At 46.7% G+C, this 22,505-nt stretch overlaps 1 protein-coding gene across 3 annotated transcripts in view; it reads left to right on the forward strand.

Moving 5' to 3' along the window:
* UGGT1 (UDP-glucose glycoprotein glucosyltransferase 1) overlaps positions 1-22,505 on the forward strand; it is a 2,047,742-nt gene that overhangs the window by 1,671,894 nt on the left and 353,343 nt on the right. For all 3 annotated transcript variants that reach the window (XM_069617855.1, XM_069617854.1, XM_069617856.1), the window contains one exon: positions 4,273-4,358. In XM_069617855.1, coding sequence (XP_069473956.1) covers positions 4,273-4,358 — 86 coding nt within the window. The remainder of the gene's footprint in view (positions 1-4,272; positions 4,359-22,505) is intronic.

A 22,505-nucleotide genomic window follows, 5' to 3' on the forward strand; every position in this document is an offset into this window, starting at 1 on the left:
GGATTAACACCATTCTGCCTCCGTGATTCCCGGAAAACCGGGGTTGTAATGCCCCAGTAATTCCGGGAATCACGGAGACGGAATGGTAATACGAGTCCGGCGGTAACCAGGCGGTTTTACCGCCTCGGTTATCGCCGGACTCGTAATGAGGCCCTATGACTTTAGGAAAACTCCCCTAACAGAACCTTTTTGCCTCGTCCTAGATATGAGGCAGGTTATCACAGCTCCACCCCATGTTCTTGTTCAGTGGAATCACCCATAAGAATGGAGGAAAGGGGACGGGACGTATGAGTAATTAAGTTTTCTCACCGTAGTGACTAGAAGACTCGTAGTCCACTTTCCTCCAAGCGTCCCACCGCCCCGCCCCCCCCCGCTAGTTTGTCAAGGGCTAATATGTACTATGGGTAGCCAGATATCAGATATCTAAGTGTCTGATGTGTTCAGAGGAGACTGAGGTGAGGCACCGGAGGGCGGGGCCTTGGCGGGTGTTCCCACACCCCAGGCTCTGCCCCCACTCGCTATACTAAATTTAAAGAGGAAACTCAATTTTTCGCTGCCAAGGGTTCCGGTACCATCCCATGTTGGGGGCGCCCACAACGATGGAGGAAAGGGGATTATAGACTTGGAGTACTCTAGTCACTGCAGTGAAGACATTTAATTTCGTCAGCATGGGTCTGGCATGGATTCACATGCGAACCCTCCCGCCTTCCCCTCTATGGATCTTCTTGGTTCATACTGCCACTTTACGTGCTATACCAAATCTGGATATGGCCACCAGGGGTGGAGCTTAGGGAGAGGACTGTCATTGGATGGGGGCAGTATGACCCAAAGGACAGTGATTGGTTTGAAGGAGAAATGCAGTTTTCAGGCTAAGGAGAAACTGCTTTACTTATTAATGAGTATTCCCAGCATGACAACAGGGAATATTCATGAGCATGTGAATCCATGCCAGAACTATGCTGGAGAACAGTAGTAACAGGTAAGTAAGTTGTTCCTTCTCCCATTGGCTTTCCTCTGGTGCTGGCGAGTTTTGTTGCCAATTCGGTTTGGAGAGTGTTTCTATGTCTGTTGTTGCCATGCAGTTTCGCGTCACTCCCAGTGCATTTTATTTTGCCCCACCATTCATGTGGGATCCGTCTGCGGTTGGCGTCTCAGATCTTTTTGGCAAAGATGTTCCTAGTCCATTCCTGGCTGTTATTGATTCCATCATTCTTGCTCCTTTCCATGTTTTCTTAGTTTCTCCAAGGTGCCTTTCTGGGCATTGGCCAGAAAGAGCACCTTGAGGCATCTTATGACATTGGTCAATTGATGTCATTCGTGGCACATGGTGAAGAGGTTCAGGAACTGTGGCCCACTCCTTCCGTTTGGGACAGAACTGGATCTGACTTTTTTCCTTGTGAGCCTTTTGCCCCAGATTGGGAAGGATCCCTGGCCCCCTAACAGGGTCATAATATAATGACAGAGGCCCCTGGAGAGGTGCTAGTTCATGCATTTATGCATGGGTGAGGCGCCCAGGAAAGAAAATTAACATTATGTATTAATGACAAACTGACTGATTAATAAGAATGTTGGTATGAGATCTGTGGTAGGTCAGAAGAAGGAGGCAGAAAATGATGTTCCAATGTTCACAAGAATTTTATTTAAATAATAAAGAAAATGCCCAACTTTCCTTATGCTAAGGGTTTCCCTACCCAACGTAACTCTACTAGGGTGCTAGTCATAAGTTGTAAAGCCCCAACTAAATAGTCTGTCCTCCATCCAAAAAAAGCTAAGCTACCCAAGCCCCTACCACTAAGACAAAAACAACAAAAGACCAGGAGAATAAATCCGTTCTCCTGGGATGCATTTCACCTCCAATCCTTTTGATTAAGGTATCTTCAAATAGCCTCTGGGTATTCTTCCTAATAGCCTATTTAGTTCCTTCAAGGGAACTTCCCAGCCCCTTGGCACTCTTCAGTCTTTTCCTTTTAACACTGAGAAATGTAGATAACGTCTCTGTTTGACTCATGCTTATTATTTACTCTTGGTCTTCACTAGGACTATGATGAACTTCTGTATGACTCCCACACTTGTAATACTCTTGCCAACTGGGACGAGTATGCAGGGCCCCTAAGTGACCTTCACTCTTCTTTTATACCTTGGCAATTCACACGAATGAATATGTAGGGTTTCCGAGTGATTTTCACTCTTAGATCTTTGCCACTCACTGGGACGAGTATGCAGGGCCCCTGAGTGGTCTTTATTCTTCTTATATCTTTGCCCCTCACTAGGATTAGTATGAAGGATCACTGTCTCACACTCTCTCCTTTACCTGTATTGTCAGGGGTCTGCTTCACCGGATCACCGTTCTTTTCTTCTTTTCCGTACTCGGTCAGGTTGTTTCTCTGGTTTCTCTTCTTCTCTGGTTCCGATACGCTTCGCTGTGTCTCTGCGCTATTGGTGACAGAAGGGGATTCTCCTTGTTTGCCTTCTACGTTACCACCTTCTTCCTTCAGTCCTTGGATTGCGGTCAACTTTTATGTACAGACAACCTCGGATCAGTTCCTGGCTTGCGGCTACTATGGCATGCCGACAGGAGAGAGCTCTTCGGCCCTGCTTGGACGTCCCTCGAGGGACATTTACCAACTTAGTCCTCTTAGTTGGTTGGACAGCGTACCACTGTCACTTCTTCTCTGTAGCAGCTTTCAAGAGCATGAAGCAGTGTCTCCCTTGATTTCCCAGCCTTTTTAATCTGGCCAGTTTGAAACTCCTGGGCTTCACTTCCTGCTTCTCTGAGGCCACCTCTTTTTTTTTTTATTGACACACTGCTGGGGCTTCTCAGGAAAGTCCTTCCTTTTGTGTTTGACACATTCATCATACCTCTTGTCAGCTTATTCGTCTCTGTGTTTAATAGACAATCACTGCTTATTCCCTCTATGTTCTTGCTCATCAGAGTGCCAGGTTTTTCTTCTGATATAATATTACAGCAGTATATGTAAGAGGAGTCAGGACATTTCTTAGTCAGTAATGCAATGTTGGACTGTGGGGGATAGTATGAAGGGAGTTCCTCATGGGATGGGGAGTCCTTATCCCCAAGAGGGGAGTTTCTCCCTGTGAGGTCCTACTTACCCCACCCTTAGGGAGATTATTGCGTAGCGGGCTCACCTCCCTAACCTCACAGGAATGGGCTCCTTCTTGGTGGAAGAGACTGAATCCCTCGATTCAGCACAGATCTAAATATTAATAGGTGAAAAAAGCTAGTCAAAGATTGCAGAAATCTGTTACCACTGACTTCTAGTGCCTTCCAGGGCAAATTATGACTGGAGTACTATGGATCATTAAGGGACCGGAAATGCTAGTGGCAGCTGGTCACTTTGTCCAAGGTGCATCTCTGCATGTGTTCCTCTGTGAGTAGAAGTGGTGTGTTGCTGAATGGGCCGCAAATGTGGGAAACTGACTGATATTTTATGATAAGCCCCTTATCCGATCAAGTGAATTTTGGGGGTATATCCTGGCAATGAACAGGAGGACATACGACAGGGTTGCCCCATGTGTAGCCCACTTGATAATATCCATACTGCAGCAGAAATCCTGTGTGTCTTAAGAGGTGCAAGGTGAAACATAAAGGGTCTTTATTTGAAGCCACTACTTTGATTGGGGGTAATGGTCAGCGGGAATAGGCTGGATTCTAAATTTTATTAAATCCAAGGTTTAAGGGTCAGTTTGGGTGTAAATAGAGCAAATAATCTTTAAGGTAGATAATTCACCTTGGTGTGTATACAACCTTTTAACCAATCTATGCACTAATATTTTATGGATCCACTCTTAATATGTATATGGGCTATCAGTGTTATTTTATAGTTGTTTAACTTCAAGGACTCACGTGAAATAAATAAAGCAAACAAGTCACATCCTTGGTCATTACTGGATTGTGTGGGAGAGGCCCTTAATTGCCTAGATAAACATTGTAAAGTTATATTGCCCTTTATTAAGTGGGTGGAAGCACGGTCAAATCATGTCACCGTGTGTGCGGGGCACTGTTCTGGGCATTGCCTTCTGGCAGGGGAATTGTATCAAGGATTCTAACTCTGGTCTTCTACATTGGTCATGTAGCACCGCCATTGGCATACCCAAAATAAAAAAAGTGGAGTTGCACCTGCATCATGCAGAAGGACTGTCTGACTAATAAGCTTAGTTGCCTTCAAAAATGCCCTAGCTGCTTGATAGGCAGGTAAGCACATAAACTGAATTATTTGTCTTTCCTTTCCTAACTATATCATTTTGTCATTTTAGGGTTATTTCCAATTAAAAGCAAAGCCTGGTGCCTCGATTCTGAGACTACGTGTGGGAAGATCTGAGGATATATACAGAATTTACAGGTCAGCAAGTCTGAGAATTCGCACATACAACATTTGATGTTTATTTGTTTTCATTTAAAGATTATTGAACAACCTTACACATTAAACTGGTGGCTTTGCTGCATGTCACAGCCGGAATTCAGTCCAGAAGAACAAATTACTTGTATTCCAGTAATGTTCGATCTGATGAATAGGTATATTCCTCCCACAGATTCTTCATCTTTGATGGTTACCCTGACAGTGTGCTCCGGAAAACGTTCTCTCTGCAAGTGGCACCACATGACTCAGAGACCGGCTCTGTCATGTTCCCTTGATAACGATATGCGCAAGTTGCGGGATCAGGACTGTGATGCACCATTTCCTCATTTTTATAATTTGAAGCAGAGACTGCAAGGGACATGCCGGTTCGTCACTTGAGGATAAAAATAAAAAGCACGTGTAAACATTCATCAGTCATCCAATTTAGTGGGTCAGGCAGGAAGGGTGATGAGGAATCTGTAAGAGGAAGATACATATTCATCAGAAAGAATATCAGCAGGCAAGTTTGTTCTTCTAATGGTTACATTACTCCCACAGATTCCTCATCTTTGAAAGACTCCCTAATCTGTACCCTAATGCAAAAGAAGGTGTGCTTTGCAGCACCAACCTGCCCACCCTAGCTTCCTCACCAGTTTCAAGGTCTGGGAGGTAATTTCTTATGAATGTGTGAGGGGAGGCCCAAGTTGCTGCCTGACAGATATCTGTCAGTGAGACACCTCTCTGTAATGCAAAAGTTGCTGCCTAACCCCTAGTAGAATTGGCATGAAGCCCTTCTGGTGCCTCTTTCTTTCCAACTCATAACATTTTATTATGCACAGGACCATCCATCTGGAAATAGTCTGCGGGGTGATTGACTTGTTAAAAAAAATAATATCAGGTTGTCAAGCCTGTATTCGATTTGCTTGTCCTGGATAGGTAACATTTCAGAGCTCAAACCGCTCTTCTACTTTGGATTAATAAATGGGATGGAAAGAATACTAGAAAATACTTGTTATTCTGCAGATGAAATTAGTATACCACTTTCAGCAGGAAATGGGGTTTAACTGGAAGCATTATCCTGTTTTTGATGAAGAGAAAGAGAGGAGACTAAAACAAAAAGCCTCCAACTCCAACGGTCTACGTGCTGAAGTAATATCAACAAGAATGGCCACTTTAAAAGATGGCTAGCATAATGGATAAGAATGGATAGGTTTGAATGAAGGCAGTCATCAAGAATAGAATGTTAGCATCAAATTAAGATCCCACTGTGGAACAATGAAGTGTCTGGGTTGATAAGCGTTAGTGAGCCCCTTAAGAAACTAGAGGTACTGTAGTAAAGAAATCATATTCTTGTGTTCATTTGAAAATGGAGAGGGAGAAAAGATAGCCAAGGACAGAATTAGGCAAGGCCAAGGAAAGCAAGAACTCCAACACTGGACTGGCAAAGCACAACAGCGGGTCGAGCTGTTGATCCCGGGACCAAAAAGCACATTTTCTCCAGCGACCAGCATCGATGGATTTGGTGGACAGCCCCCATTGAGTGCATAAGACTAATAACCTCCTTGGAGGGATCCCAATCCTTGCACCACAGCTTCTCAATAACCAGACATGAAGGTTCAGAGTTATAGGTTTGGGTAGAATCACCCTGCCACATGATAAGGTCAGTAGTTCTACCCTCCAGGGGGATCCTCCAATGAAGAGACAGTAGCGCATTTCCAGCATGACTAGGTAACGGGTCCTCCATGGTCAGTTTGGTGCGATCAGCATCATTGTTCTGCTCCGCTTAAACTTCCTTAGCGCCAAAGGAATCTGTAGTAATGGAGATAAGGCATACTCATGGTTTAATGCCCAGGGTATTACTAGTGAATTGCCCAAAGAGACCCCTCTGTGAGCTTGCTGGAGCACAAGATCTCACACTTCCTCTTTGAGCTTGTTGTGAACAAGTCGACCTGGGAAAGCCCCCACATGGAGAAGATCTCCACATTATGCCCTTTTAGATTCCACTCATGTGACACCCCTGAGAGTTGACTGTACTTTCAAAGTACTGGTGAGGTGAGATGCTGTCGTCGTCACCCCTTTTTCCAATTCACCCAAAGGCAAGGAGCATGACTTCCCTGCACAGCTTGAGGGATCCCACACTGCCCATCCGTTGAAGTAGACCATGATGGTGGTGTTTTCCATGGGGGGCCATGACAGTTATATCCCTGATTGATGGTAGGAATGATCATTGCCAGAAGAACTGCCATAAATTCCAGTAAATTGATGTGGAAGGATTTCTCTGGCCCTTCTTAGAACACTCATTGAAAGATTCTGAATCCGTTACCAAGATGGCCACCAATGATGGCTGTCGGAAGGGATGCCCGAGAAGGAGGTTGGTAGTCGATGCCCACCAAAGGAGGTCCTTGTGAACCAGAAGGGTACAGGAGGCTCTTAACGTCCTTCATGTCCCTGTTGAACTGGGAGCATTAGCTTCGCAGGGACCACAGTAGCGCCTGCATTCTCAGTCTTACTTGTGTGCTGTGCAGATGCAAGACACCATAAATCTTAACATACTCAAGAAAACCCAAGGAGGGAGTCCCAATTCCCTTGAAAGAGGGCTATCAGGGTTTGAATGCTTGTCACTGACAGTTGAGAAGCCATGCCTCCCTCCATTTCCAGAAATGCCCCAATAAACTGTAAGTATGGAGGGAGGGTCAGAAAGGACTTCAGTAGGTTGATGGTGAAACCTAACTGATGGTGAATGAGTACATGTCGTCCATTGATCCTGCAGGTTTCCTCTTCTGATCTGGCCCGCAGGAGCCTGTTGTTGAGGCAGGGAAAGACTAGCACTTTCTGCCTGTGTAGATATGCCACAACACTGCCATGCACTACATCATGAATACTCTCATGGCCGAATGGAAGCACTGCAGACTGACAGTGAGTGCTTCCCATCACAAATCCAAAGTATTTCTGTTTCTTGGTGTAGATGGGCGTAGTCTGGAGTATCTGTGCTAAGGTGACCATCTTGAATCCATGCTTTCGGAGGAACGTGTTGAAGATTCTCAGATTGAAGATGGATCTGAGCCATCCGTCCTTCTTTGAAACCACAAAATAATGGGAATACCAGCCTTTAACTTCCTCTGCTCCTTTCATTAACAGCTGAAAGATTTTCTTCCACAGGTGGTGTTCCAAAGGCATGGGAAAAATAGGGGGGATTTTAGCAAGGTTTCAAAATAAAAATGGAAAGTAGTAACCAGGTCCAGAATTTGCAGGAGCAGGACCCATTTGCCCAATGTTATTTCCTGCCAAGCCTTTCTGAAGAGTCTAATTGTACCCCCCCCCTACAAAAGACTAGTGCGCTGTACAGGGACAATATAAAGTGTTTTTTGGACCTGCTGACCCTCAGAGCACAGAAGCTGTTGACTTGGTTTTCTCAGCACCTCTTCCCTCCTGAGGGTGGTAAGGTTTCTGGCATTGCCGCCACTACTTTTATCACTATTGGAGTAGGGCTTGATGGAGAATCAGCAGAAGCAGGTCCCCACAACCCCCCTAAACATTAAAAAAAAAAAAAAAAATGTGGGCGATGAAAGGGTCGGTGATGAAAAGTCCCACGATGAAAAAGTGGTCGACGAAATGCGTGTATACTGATAAAAGGAGGCGGCTTGGAGCCGTTCTTTGGATCGTCCTTTAGAGCCAAGACTTCAACCAAGAGTTGCAGCCGATGAAGACCTGAGGGCGACTACGATATATGATATTATGTGGCATTTATAACGCGCCTGTACACAAGTATTTCTAGGCGCGGCAAGACAAGGAGGGGGAAACAAAGGGAGGACAACATAATCTTACGAGGCCTTGTGTCATTCATATTGTGCAAGTGCAGAGAAGTGCCAGGGGGGAGGGGAAGGTGGAAGTGCATTTAATTTACAAGTGCAGCCAGAGGGTGGCTCATAAGTGCAGAGAGAGGGACTGTAGGGTTGCAGATGCAGAACCTTAAGTGCTGGGGAGTCCGTAGGCAGTGCGAGGGCAACTGGACATGCAGGAGCCTGGGCCCGAGTTCAGAGGGTGACCAGCGCGTGGAGCAGTCAGGTGCATCCGCAGGGGAGAGGAAGAGCGAAGGTCTTGAGTTGCTTCCGGAACTGGAGGTGATTCTGCTCAAGTTTGAGAGAGGCAGGGAGGCTGTTCCAGAGGAAGGCCCCAGCCGAGGAGATAGATCTGCCACCAACTCTCTGCTTGGAGAATAGTCTGACCCTCAGAGAGTTGGAGGTGGACGAACGGAGAGCTCGAGAAGGAAGATGTTTTGGAAGAGAAAGTTGGATGTAGAGCGGTCCCACTCCCAAGAAAGGCTTGTGGATGATGCAGAGGGTCTTGAAGTTGATCCGTGCAGCTACGGGGAGCCACTGAAGAGATTTCAGAGCTGGAGAGATACAATACCTGGGATTGAGGCCAAGGACAAGTCTTGCAGTCCTGTTCTGGATAAGTTGTAAAGGTCGAAGAGTAGAGGCAGGAACCTCTAGAAAGAAGCTGTTGCAGTAGTCCAGCCTAGAGAGGTCCAGAGCTCTGGAGACAGTTAGCTTCTGGGGGAAAGTGAGAAAAGGAAGAATTCCTTTGAGGAGGTGCAGCGGATAGTTTGACTTCTTAGAGATGTCAGAGATGTGAGGAGAGAAGGACTATTGTAGACATCCAGCATTGCTTCCAGCCAAGTCCTGGTGAAGACCCTGCTCTCTGGATCGGTCTCCTGAAGACCCTCGGGCTTGTGGGAGCAAGCAGTCCAAACCGTTGCAATAAGATCCCGGAAGAGGCAGGCGGAAACATCCTGGAACTATTCAATGGGCTTACTAGCTTCATTCAGGGCATCTTTGGTGCACCAGTCCCTGTTCTGAGTTTCAGCTTGGAACTTCGCAGATCTCAGCTAGTGGCCCAGAAGATCAGCCTCCTGTAGCTGCTGCACATGCTGGAACAGTGTCTTTGTTCTCACGCACGAGTCACCTGTCGCTACCTGATCGCAGTGTTCTTCGATGCCTACTTCCATAGTTTACTAGGGTCTCCTGTTGTCATGGGACATGTGGCGGTCTGCATCTCTGGGTGCCTGGGTGGTCGCGTGGCAACAGTTCAGGAACCGCCTCATTGGAGCGTGTAAAGGCTGTCTAGCCAAGCACAATTGCAAACCTGAAAGCAACGTTTGCGCCCGCACCCCCTGGAACCCTTACAATGGAACCAACAATAGAAGTAAGTGGGTCCAGCGAAACTAGGAATCCTATAGGTGGTTTCAAGTGAAATCGGAGAAAGGGGGCGAATTTGCATACCTGTTACCACCCCTGCACGCAATACCGGTGTGCTTGTGCAAAGTCTTCACCCTGTGTCACCCTTGACTGGTTGTGATTGGAGTTCTGGGGAAGGATACCCCTTGGGCTTTCTCTGGAGTGGTGGGATTGGGAGAGGTCACCCAATTCTTTGAATTTACCTTTGTTTCTCCACCACTGGAACATTTTACCTACATGTGGGCTTTGACAATACTTTTTTTTAAACTTTACATACTACCAACTGTCTCCAACAGACTTGACTCGTAGTGGCACTAGGCCACCCTACTGTAGCAGGGAAATGCTTCTTAAGTATTAGGGGCCTTACTTTGTGAGGCAGGGTAAACTGTTTCCATTGCTTTTACACTGATTCCTTGACTTACAATTGCTTTGCACTACTTTAACAGTATTTAATTTGCTTTACTAATGATAGTGTTCATGTTTCATATCTGAATCAGTTATGTTTTAAAAGCAAAGTGTGAATGATCTCTAGGATCACCAACCGTGAATGTATATGTGTTTATAACATTGATTTAGTACTACTTACCTGTGATTTTCATTGTTTGTTAGGCAGAATTGTATGCAGTACCCTTTGGGAACACCACACACAATTAAGACTACAAGTGACAGTACAAATTCACCTTTGGTACAAGCCTGTACTACACAGTTAAAGTGGTAGCAGTAGCGGAGCAGCCAGACCTATCTGAAGAGTAAGTGAGCAGTATCAAATAGTCACACAAAGGACAGCAATTACTATGATTCAGGCAAACACTGGCTCAAGGTTTTCAAGTAAAAGAATATACATTTATTTCACTTTTCAGTTGTATAACAGTACACTATTATAAGCAGTCTAAAAACCACACTCTTAATATGCCACACCACTTCCCTTAAATTCCAGACAAGTTAAGCTCACAAAATGAAGTGGGATCAAAATGACACTCCAGTAATTTAAAAGGGAGGAAAAGACAAAGTTAATAGAAATTAGATCACACCAACAGATAAGTACTCAGGGCAATTGAACAAGAGGAACTACAGAGATAGAATCAGGTAGAAAAGGCTTAGGGACAAAGTCAATGGGTCAAAAGTCTTTTGCTCAAGATCACACAGTTCAGGGTAGTTAGCGGTAAAGTTTGTGCCACGGATTCCGGACGAGGTTGGTTGGCTGAAAAGTTAGTCCAAAGAGAAGAGGAGGACAAGCCCTTGATTTGGAGAAAGATTTCGAACACTTTCACCACGGCTGAACGAAACGAACAACCGGATTTGCACAGTACCTTAAAACGGAGAGAGAGCTGTAGCTGAGGCGGAAGCTCCTGGTAGTTCCTGCAGGCTCATGGTTCCTGAAGCGACTGTCGGACTGACAAGATGTAGGAAGACTGGAGGGTCCTGCACTACCCAGAGAAGAAACCAGCAGCAGAGCAAAGCAACAAATAAAAGGTGTGCTCCTTAAAACCCAAGCAGGGTCCGACTTTCCTGGCTATCCGGCCCACTGTAGCTCTGTACAGCGAATTCGACCAGAGGAGGGGTCCTGGCTTGCAGTTTGGGCAAACTGGTTGGTCCCACCAGCTCAAGGGAAGAGGTTTCCTGGAGCATCTTGTCTGTCGTCAGATTCTGAAGATTCAGACCTGCAGCAGGGCTTCACCGGGCAGTTCAATCGTTGTAGGGGTCCTCTTCCATCAGCTCCTCATTGGTTCTTCCATTGGCGACTCTGCCTTTCCAGTCCCAGAGACCTGCTTTTTATGCAGTTTTCCCCCATTCATACAGCCTGGCTGTCAATAAGACAGCAGGGTGGCTGTCCTGGCAAGGACAGTCACCCAGCCAACCAAACAGGAGTGCAACTTCGGTTACCAAGGGCACCCATGGCAGGGGTCTTAAGACCCCTCCCTCACATCCTGCCTACACAGACTTTCAGGCGCCTTAAGGAGGGCTTCTGTGCAGAAGCCCGCGAAAAGACGGCCAACAAAGGGACCAAACATGGTTTGGCGCGCAGCCGGAGCCGAAATAAAATGTATTTGGTCAAGCAGGTTTATGTTGAGGCTAATATAATAGCCTAAAACAGTACCACATTCATATAAGATAATCGCGGTACGAAAAATAGGATAGTTACCACTGCCACCAGCCAAGTCTTGATGTAAAGGGAGCGAAACAGTGCTCCAAGAGAAACAGACAAAAAGGCATAAGAATTAACCCTTTCCAGTACTCCATGTAAGATGGGGTGTACTGGGTCTGTGCTTTAAAGAGACGACATAAAGTTAATGGCAACTTTACATTTTTCTGGGAGACAGTAGTCTGTCCCAGAAAAATGGAGTCAGTGGGAAGTCTAAACGACAACCCTGTGTCACTGCTCTGAAGGTGCTGTGTAACGCACATAAACATGATGCTCATGGAGTAGGTGAGACTACAGAGCCCAAGATCACACAAATGGTAAAAACACACACAACAAAACACATGTAAGAGTGGGAAAAAGGCTCACACTCTTACTAGTTGAAAAAATTAAACCCTAGAAATCCAGCAAAGCTGCTGAGAGGCTCATTAGGTAAGGAAATTCTGCCATTTATGACAATTCTCCCTAACATTGCTTGAGAGTGTGTTGAGGCTTAATAGTGCATGTCTATACTTACTGTCTAAGGTATCTGGTCATTCCATCGAAATCAGTTTCGTCTAATGCATTACCATCACATTATATCCAATGAAAAGCATTTCCATCGAAATATAATATAATTCATTGAATATAATTTGATGTAAATCCGATGGATTTTTTTTTTTAATTAGGGGTAGGGTAAGGGGTAGATTTAAGGTTAGGGTAAGGAGTAGATTTAGGGTTAGGGTTAGGGTTAGTGTAAGGGTAGGGCAAGGGTTAGATTTTGGGTTAGGGTAAGGGGTAGGGCAAGGGTTAGAATTGGTTTTAGGCACGGCACCTCCGCTTCACAGTCAATACGATTCCTTTTTTTTTTGTTGTGTTATAGTTGATTGGACTTTTCACAAATTGATATCAAAACATGGCAAACAAAATTAAACCACATTATCATTATAGAATTATACAACCATCTACTTAAAAACAAAATACATATATACTAAAAAAGATATCAAACATACTTTAGAATTGAACCAGAAAAGGCCCAAAGGAGATCTTCCACATCTCGAGAAGAACCACAACCCTTCACAGTATCAAACTAAAAAATGAGCGTAGCATTAAAGAACGCAAACAGACATATAGGGATTCAGAACCTATTTTATACGCAATAGCAGGAAAAAAGTATTTTCGTTACGATAACGATTTTTTAGCATCTAAAAAGAAATAGGAAAAGCTCAAATCTTTGTTTTCTTCCTCCTCTGTTCTTTATATGATATTAGCCTTGAGTCCTTTCCTACTGCTAAAGTGAGGCTAAGAAGCATGCCAATATGAAATCAGTACCAAGACTCTGGGGAAAACCAGGATTTTGTTTTTTAAGATAAAACAATTTTGCTCTGGTCAAAAAGAAAAAAATAATAATAATTGAACCAGAGTTTAGGTCAAGAAGAGATATTGATATTTTGATATTGATATTGTATTTGTATCGCGCTCGTGCACAAGTGTTTCAGAGTGCGGCAAGGGAGGGGAACAGGGGAGATCAAAACAGCGATCTTACTAGGCCCAGTGACATTGAGAACACTCAAGTGCATGGGAGAAGGGGAGGGGAAAAGTGCATGGAAGGGGGAGAAGTGGAAAGTGTGAAGCAGAGGAGAAACAGATAAATAACAATACATAAATAATAAAGGCAACAAACAGTTTTAGTGCAGCCAGCAATTTGCAAGTGCTAGGTTTAAGGCAGCAGACAGGGTAGGTCTGATAAGTGCAGGAAGAAAAAGGGGGGGCTGTATGGGTACAGATACAGACCCCAGTGCAAGGGGTGGCCCGGAGGCAGTGCGGGAGCGTGGCAGGGTGAGCAGTTACATGGGCCCGGAGGACAGAGGGTGGCCTGGTGCACGGTGCCAAGAGAGAACAGATCAGCTCGGGAGAGGGGGAGCAAAGGCAGAAGAAAAAGAGGAAGGTCTTGAGGTGCTTCCAGAACCGGAGATGGTTCTCCTCAAGTTTTCGAGTGGCAGGGAGGCTGTTCCAGAGGGAGGCCCCAGCCGAAGACAGAGATCTTCCCCCAGCTTGTTTCTTTGAAAAACAACTGACCCTGAGGGAGTTGGAGGTAGAGGAGCGAAGAGCTCGAGAGGGGAGGTATTTGCGGAGGGATAGCTGAAGGTATTTTGGACCCAGGCCCCAGAAAGCCTTGTGGACAATGCAGAGGGTTTTGAATTTAATCCTTGCATCCACTGTGAGCCAATGGAGAGATTTCAGAGCTGGAGAGATACGATCCCAGGGCTTGAGGCCAAGGACAAGTCTCTCAGTCCTGTTCTGGATTAGTTGCAGAGGGCGGAAAGTAGAGGCAGGTAGATTAAGAAAGAGGCTGTTACAATAGTCCAAGCTAGAGAGAAACAGAGCTTGGGATACCATGAGCTTCTGGGGGAAGGAGAGGAAAGGCAGAGTACCTCTGAGGAGGTGCAGTTGGAAATTTGACTTTTTAGAAACCTCAGAGATGTGGGCAGAGAAGGAAAGGGTGGAGTCAAAGATGACCCTGAGGTTCTTAGCCTCGTAGGTGGGAATAGGAGGAGGGCCATGGGAGGCCGGCCAGAGAGTGAGGGGAAAGGATGGTGAAGGTGTGCCGATGAAGAGGATCTCCGTCTTGCTGGCATTCACACAAAGATCATTGGCGGCACACCACTCTTGAATGGCAGTTAGGCCATCAGAGATGAGAGAGGGAGAGGAGGTGGCAGAGGACAGTCTGAAAATGAGTTGTCGTCAGCGTAGCACTGGAAATTTGAGCAGAAAGTGGCAATGCAGTGGGCGAAAGTTGCCAGGTATTGGTTGAAAAGCCAGGCGAGAGGTTAGACCCCTGGGGAAGAGATGGAAGATAGATGAAAGGAAGGACCCACGTTGGACCTGGGAGGGTCGATCTGAGAGGAAAGAAGTCAGCCAGGCCAGAGCTTGATCAGTGATACCCAGGTTTTCATGGAGACGGTTGAGCAGGATGGTATGGTTGACCTTGTCAAAGGCAGAAGAGAGATTGAGGAGGATGAGAACAGAGGGAATGTTCGAGTCAAGGTTGGAGAGCAGATCTTCACGGATGTTCAGGAGAGCAGCTTCCGTGCTTCTGGCAGTTCTGAAGCCAGACTGGTGGTCATGGAGACAGCCAACAAAATAAGAATGAAGGTTAAGCTGAGAGATGGCCAACTTTTCCAGGAGTTTGCCAAGAAAGGGAGTAATGGAAATTGGGCGATAGTTAGCAAGACAAGAAGGATCAGCTGTGGGTTTCCTGAGAAGAGGATGCACAAAGGAGTGCTTCAGAGGGGAGGGGAAGGATCGCGAGGCAAAAGAGTGGTTGCAAAAATCAGCAAGAGCTGGAGCGAAGGTGTCAATGTGGTCCTTGATGGTTTTAGAGGAACAGGGATGAACCTGTTTTGACGAGGCTTTCATGGATCGTACTTGTCTAGCGACCTCGTCAGGGGAGAAAAGAGGAAAGGACGAGAAGGATGGTGGGGGTGGCTAAAGGAGGGTCAGCAAGGACAAATGGGGAGGGGAGTGGAGGGGTGTGGGTGAAGAGGGTGGACAAGATGTCCTGGGTTTTTTAAATGAAGTGAGAGGCAAGGGCATTGCAAAGAGCCTGGGAGGCAACAGGCAGGGTAGAGTCTGCAGCAGGGTTGGCCAGCTCCCTGCAGATTTTAAAGATTTCGGCTGAGTTGTTAGATGCCGCAGAGACACAAGCTTGAATGTGTACTTCTTGGTGAGGACAGAGAGTCGGTATTGCCTTTGTAGCAGGCGACAGGCCAGTTTGTCAGAGGATGAACAGGAAGTCCTCCATTTCCTCTCAGCCTCCCTACACTTACATTTAAGTGTAGCTAGGTCAGAGTCATACCAGGAATTGCACTTGGCTTTGGACTTCAAACGGATCCTCATGACAGGGGCAAGAGCATCAAGCGTATCAGAAATTCAAGAGTAGAGACACATCAGGATGTGAAACAGCCAAAGGTGAAGGGGGGGAGAGAAAATGGCGGCAAAAGCCTCAACTGACAGACGCTTCATGGGCCGGATGTCCGAGAAGGTAGGTGGCAGTGTTGGGGTAGGCTTGGTTTGGGGGGAAGAGAGGGAGAGATGAGAGGAGAGGAGGGAGTGATCGCTCCAGGAGAGAGGAGTGGTCAGAGGGATGGAGAGGGGGAGGTCAGAGGAGATCAAGACATCGAGTGTGTGCCCTGCAGAGTGAGTCGGGCCAGAGGGGAGGATGGAGAGGGAGTCGCAGAGGTCACGGAAGAGTACAGAGGAGGAGCAAGTAGGGTCTAAATGTATATTGAGGTCACAGAGGAGGAGGAGTTGAGTGGTAGAGGCCAGGTGGGAGGAGGAGAGGTCTGCCCACTCAGATAGAAATGAGGTGATTTGACCAGGAGGCCGGTAGATGGTAACCACAGTTAGACAATGGGTAGACGAGAGAGAAAGCCTACTGACAAGGCATTCAAAAGAGGAGTAGGTCTGAGTGGGAATGATAGAGGCAGGAATCCACTCAGGAAAGATCAGGGCTACCCCCTCACTGGACCGGGAGGATCTGGGTGCTGAGAGGATCTTGTAGCCATCAGGGAGGAAAGTGTCAAAGCTTGTGACAGAGCTGGCAGTGAACCATATCTCAGTAAGACCAAGGACCTCAAGGTCTAGTTCTTCAAGGAGGTGGCAGATGTCAGAGGAGAGTTTGACAGCAGAGCGAGAGTTGACAGTGGCAATATGAAGAAGGTTGCCAGCCTTAATGACCTTCCGGGGAGGGGTACAGATCATAGGTACACCCTGCGGAGGAGAAAGAGCCCTAGGAGGGGCAGAAGAGGAGGAGGAGAGAGAGGGCAAGGTAGCCAAGGGGGGAGAGGAGGGGACAGCAGGAGATGAGAGGAAATTGATTAGGCGAGGGAAGCGCCTATCAAAGAGGAGGAGATTGGCCTGAAGGCCTTGGACCATGACAGTACCATTGAGGTAGACATTAATGATGACTTTAGAGGAGTCGAAGGAAGCCATGAGAACTTCCAGCGAGCGCCACCATTAATGGGAGAGAAGGAGATAGGGCAGAGCATATGAGAAGTCCATAGATCTGGCGAAGGAACGACAAAGAGGATGTCTGTGAGGGTCTGTCTGGCGGAAGCATTGTAGTAGGTGTCAACGATAGGAAGACCAGGGTTAGAGGCCAAGATATCCTTTTTGAACTTCTTCCTACCAGACTTAGTGAGAAGGGAAGGATAGTCCATGGAGAAGCAGTTAGAAAAGATAGGAGAAACCGAAAGCGCCATTGGGGTGGAAGCGAGGAGAGGATGGAGTTACTGGGGGTGCTAAGGCAGGTAGGTGTGGGACAAAAGAGAGTGGTGAGGTCACTGGGCTGGCAAGTTACAGAGAAGAAACAGTATACAAGCAAAATACAGAGAATTTCGCAATGGGCAGCAAGATTTGACCTTTTAGCACAAAGCAAAAACAGCAAGATTTGACTTTTTAGCACAAAGCAAAAACAGCAAGATTTGACTTTTCAATCTTGGAATCGGATGTTAGCAAAGGGTTTTAGTAAGCACTGTGCATCAGGATGGCAACATGGGAGTAACAAGCAGAAAGAACAGTGATAGTCAAAGGCGGTAGGAGTGAGTCCATAAGGAGGGAACTAACCCATAGTTCTGGAGGAGGCAAAGACAAGGCAGTCCGGATTACTTAGAGGAGTGAGGTGGCAGCATCATTGTGGTTAAGGTGCATGGAGGACCCCAATTAGCGTTCCGGAAGCGAACAGGGGCCTTAGAAGTGGGCCTTTGCTGAGAGGGCTGGCTGAAGCCTGCCGGTCCCCGATTGGATGGAAGAAAACACTCAGCAACCAATGGGAGTGCAACACAGGGAGAGGTGGTTCAGCACAGCCTGCCTACACAACAAAGAAAACCACAGCGGCCATCTTGGAAGGGCCAAAAAACGGTCAAAAAGCAGGCAGTAGTGGGAAAAAACTTGTGCTTTCAAAATAGCAATGCAGCTGCAGGTATTAAAAAGCTCAAAAAATGTCAGCACGATGAAAATGATAAATAACACAGTCCTTTCCAGCAATTTTATGCACATTTCTTTTTTTTTCTTTTTTTTTTCCAATTTCGATTTTTCAGGATCAATAATTCCCCTGGAGGTGCAGTAATGCACAGAAAGTGCACCTACCTCATGGAATGGTCAGCAGCCATGCACAAACTCCACATGTGCAGGAGAACAACAGATGGCCAGGAGGGTGGAAACAAGACCTCACTCTCAGTGAGAAGCAGATGAAAAAAAAGAGAGAAAAGAAAACATGTATCCAGAGCAATGCCAGAGGTTAAGATTTATTCTAAACCTTCCAGCCATCACCTCTTTTGTTTTGCTTTTGTCACCCCGAGTGGGACGGGTATGCCCAGACGTGGGTCCCGTGCCTGCTGGGCCTAGAGACCCAAGCTACTCCTCACTGATGATGCCCAACAAGGCTGAAACATGTCTGGGCATGCTTGTGGTCTCGTGCAGAAGGGATGGGACCTAGCAGTTCGGGCTGGACTACCTCTTTGGGGGTAGGACCAAGCCTGATTGCATATGGTCTTTTCCCTTTTGGTAATGGCTTGGCAGGTGAAGAACAATGGTCTGGAGGGTTGCCCAGAGCAATGCCAGAGGTTAAGATTTATTCTAAACCTTCCAGCCATCACCTCTTTTGTTTTGCTTATGTATATTACATAAGCACAGCAGACATATACACTGAGTCTGAATTGTATCTATCGGGAGAAGGAGCAAATCACACTGTGATCATTAGACAACAAGGCTCGAAAGTCTGAGATTAAATCCCCACTACAAAGTCAAATGGGAACACAGCAAACTACATCAGCAAATGATGCTATATATCTAGATCCTTCAGCAGTTTACCACCTTCCAGATCTGTGTAATAGCAATGACCAGACTCTTATTCATCCCATGCAATATAGGTCTGATCATACTCAAATATGGCAAACCATTTATCATATGTAGTGCTCATCTTTTTGCAGCATGTAAGTACGTGCCTTGCAGTTTCCACTTCTTCTATCATCCAGACAAAGTATACAAAACCTTCTCTCCTCATGAATACCAATCTACGCTCCCCGGGCCCCTAGTACATTTAGACGATTAAGTCTAATATCCAAGAATATTCTTCGGTTAGCCTCAGGAAGCATCAATTTTAGATAATATTGGGGCTTTTTATATATAAAAGGCATTCTGGCAAACGTACACAGGAAACTCATAGTAGCTACCTTATCATAGCTGGCAACCCAATCCCACTTTTCAGTAGAGTTCTTCAGAGATTTTAGTACTGCCCCCTCACCATGTTCCCATTTCGGAGACCAACCAATTCTGTCAAATAGTAGGAGGTTGCTCATCTGAAATGTATTTAAGGCATCCATTTTGCCACCCTTCAGTCCTTCCCGGAGGATATGCAGCAGGGTATCCTGACGGGCAATTTTGATTTTTACATAGAGTTTAGCTCTATTATGCTCAATCTGAGCAGATAAGGAAGTCAAACCCATTTCAAGTCGGATTGCCAGGACAGGTGTATAGTTGGTGAGTCCTAGCAGTCTCCTCCATATCATTCCCTCAGTCACATCTGCCCAGTCCGACCAAGCTGAGAATGATGTCTCTAGAGCATACAAGAAAATTGCGGCCATCTTCTGTTTGTGTGTGTTAGTTACTCCCAACAGGCTGAAGCCCGCAATTTTCTTTGAGAAGCACATGGCTGCTGTTAATGTAGCCATCACTTTCGATCTTTTACTTTGTTGGACCATACAATTAATTTTCCTTCTTTCCCCACAGACCTCATAACCCAGGTATTTGTAGCAGGTGACTTTCCTTATAACGCCCAGCGGGCATGGGATACCAGATTTTTTACAATTATTGAGGCCGACCGCCATAAATTGGATTTTTGTCAGATTGATTTTTAGCCCATTGGTTTGGGCATATTCACAAATGGCTATGGCACTGTTGCAGATTCTGATAAATGTATTATCAAAGACAATAATATCATCTGCACCACAGATCCAGCCCACTTTGTGAGAGCCAATTTTGGGGAAGGCATTCATTGTATCCTTGAATATTCCACCAAAGTCTGACATGAATAAGTTATACAACGTGGGTGCTAGTGCACCTCCCTGTCTGACACCTTTTTGGATATTGACTGCGTCAGACAACGCACCCATGTTGTCCAATTGAATCCTGGCCACACTTTCATCATATATCATCATGCAGAAATAAAAAAGATTGGAGGGCATACCAAAGGATTCCAATTTCGCCCAAAGCCTCTTACGCTCAACAGTCGATCGCTGAGGAGAAGTCAACAAAAAGCATATATAAAGGTAGCTTATCACCATTGTCTTGCTCAATTAATCTATTCACAATGAAGATATCCTTTGTGGAGCAACCTTTGCCAAAACCAGTTTGAGCCTTATCCAATATATTATCACTATTGATCGATTTTGTTATTTCCTGAAGAATAAGGGTACAAAAGATCTTACTCAGCACATCTGGGAGTGCCAGAAGCCTATAACTCTCAGGGAGATTACGAGGTCCACTCTTAAAGACTGGGATGATATTGGACATCTTCTAGGAGTTAGGCATCATACCTGTATCAATAACCTTTTGGAATAGAACAGCCAGTATGTCTGCCCAGACTTCAGGATTTTCTTTTATCATGACGTAACATAACCCATCGGGTCCAGGAGCTCTGGAGGATTTTAAGTTCTTAATTATCCGTAATAGATCCTCCCTACATATGATCAGATTAGATATGGGTTTTATATCTAACTTATTTGTTTCCCGTTTCAATTTATCAGTGAGGAACTTGACCCAGGTACAGCTATCAATGGGGATCAGGAGCTCTGGGTTGCCCACATTGCTGATCGATCTAAAGCTAGCCCAGAACTTCCTGGTATCAACTTCAATTAGTATCCGCACCATATGTTGCCATGTGGTATTACTATTGAAGGCCCGATACCGTCTGATCTCATTAAGGCACGTTTTCCTTATCATTCTTCTGGTCCTATACATCAGCTCAGGGTTAAGGGCACTACAATCACATATCCGCAGTTTCCTGCGCATCTCTTTTCATGTCCCTTATTTCCTTGTCATATACTCTCATATTACTCATACCATTCTTGTGCGGCCTCATCTTCCCACCAGTAGGCATAAAACCATGGAGATGTTTAGACAACCATCTAATATACTATCTGCCGAGCAAGTTACCAGTTCTCCAGCATGGGGTCTGGCATGGATTCACATGCTCATGAATATTCCCCGTCGTCAGGCTGGGAATCCTCGGTAAAGAAAAAACCAGTATCAGTTTCGTTTCTGATCTGTCTTTCGTAGTAGTAACCAATCACTGATCTCTGCGTCATACTGACCACAGCCAATGACTGCCCTCTACCCAAGCCCCGCCTCTGGCAGCCATCTTCAGATTTTTACCGCACGTTCAAGTGTTGGGATCCTCGTGCTATTGCTCTCGAGCGTTAGTGCTATTTTTTCACGTTTTTTCTCAAAAACTTCGATTTTTTTCGGTCAAAAAGAGCCTCAAGCTCCACCGATTCTTCATCCGATCAACGGGGACCCGTGTCGGATTCGTCTACGCCACTCAAGGGCGAAGATTTCGTCGAGCTACGCTTTTGGAGGACTCCAGAAGTTTCTCAGGCCCATCTCGGACATGGCCCAGGAGAAGGGAAGCTCGACGCCCGGAAAGCTGTTCAGGGTCTGCCCTGGATGCCAGCTTCAGAATGTCTTTAAGGAGGACGAACTCTCCTTTTGTCTTTACTGCCTACATGAGGACAAGACGCACGTGGAGAAGGACTGTGCGTTTTGCGGCAATATGTCGGAGCGGACCATGAAGGACCGCCATCAACGTCTCGCCAACTGGCTGGAAGGGAAGAGCCCGTCAGGCGAGAAGAAGAAGAAGAAATCCGAGCGGTCTTCTAAGACCTTTGAGGACGCCCCGGCGATGGGGGTCCAACACAAGGCCAAGCACCGCGATTCCGCTGGCACCGGGAGCGCCGAATGGTCGGGCTCTACGGGCGCCAGGCAGGGCGCATCCTCCCCGACACCATCAACCACGAGCCAACGCTCTGGTTCGGGTAAGAGGAAGGCCGAGCACCCGGCGAAGCTCCTGGAGAGGCCCCGGTCGAGCTCGAAGGCCCCATCGGAGGGAGAGCGAGGCAGTGTCCCCCGCCCCCAAGTAGAAGGCGGTGAGCGCACCTAAGGTGGTGAAAGCCTTAATCCATCCAGCCAAGGCCTCTATCGAGACAGTCGCGGCGGCCCTGGCTCAGCCTGTGGAGGCTACACCAGTGGTGGCGACCCCGGGGCTCAGAGTCTCCCTGCCACCGCGGAGGGAGTCCTCTTTTATGCCCATCGACAGGACCCCCGTGAAACCTCCGACGGAGAAGAAAAATGGGGGGCAGGAGGTCGTCGTGGATTCGGCCTCAACCTCTGAGGAAGAGCTGATCGAGGTCTTAAGCCACGGCGTTGGCGTGGAAGAAGACCAGCCCGTCGGGAGGGATCCCGACGTAGGAGACGACGATATCGTCGAGGGTGCCGACGGGGCCCCTGATCGCCCGTCGGACTCCCCTCAACCAGCGCCGCAAGACAACTCGGCGGCCATTTTGTTGGCTATACAGTCCTTATGCTCGGAGATAAGGACGAGACTGCCGTTACCACCAGCGGAGGAACCGCTCCCGACGGGGGACCCGGAGCCAGGCCCTTCTGGGAGCCCTCCCCCTAAGAGAAGAAGGATTCACCCTCCACCTCCTTTTCAGCCATCGCGCCCTGTTCAGCCCT

Source organism: Ambystoma mexicanum, chromosome 10, assembly GCF_040938575.1.
Source record: "Ambystoma mexicanum isolate Mex_15411 chromosome 10, UKY_AmexF1_1, whole genome shotgun sequence".
NCBI lineage: Eukaryota > Metazoa > Chordata > Amphibia > Caudata > Ambystomatidae > Ambystoma > Ambystoma mexicanum.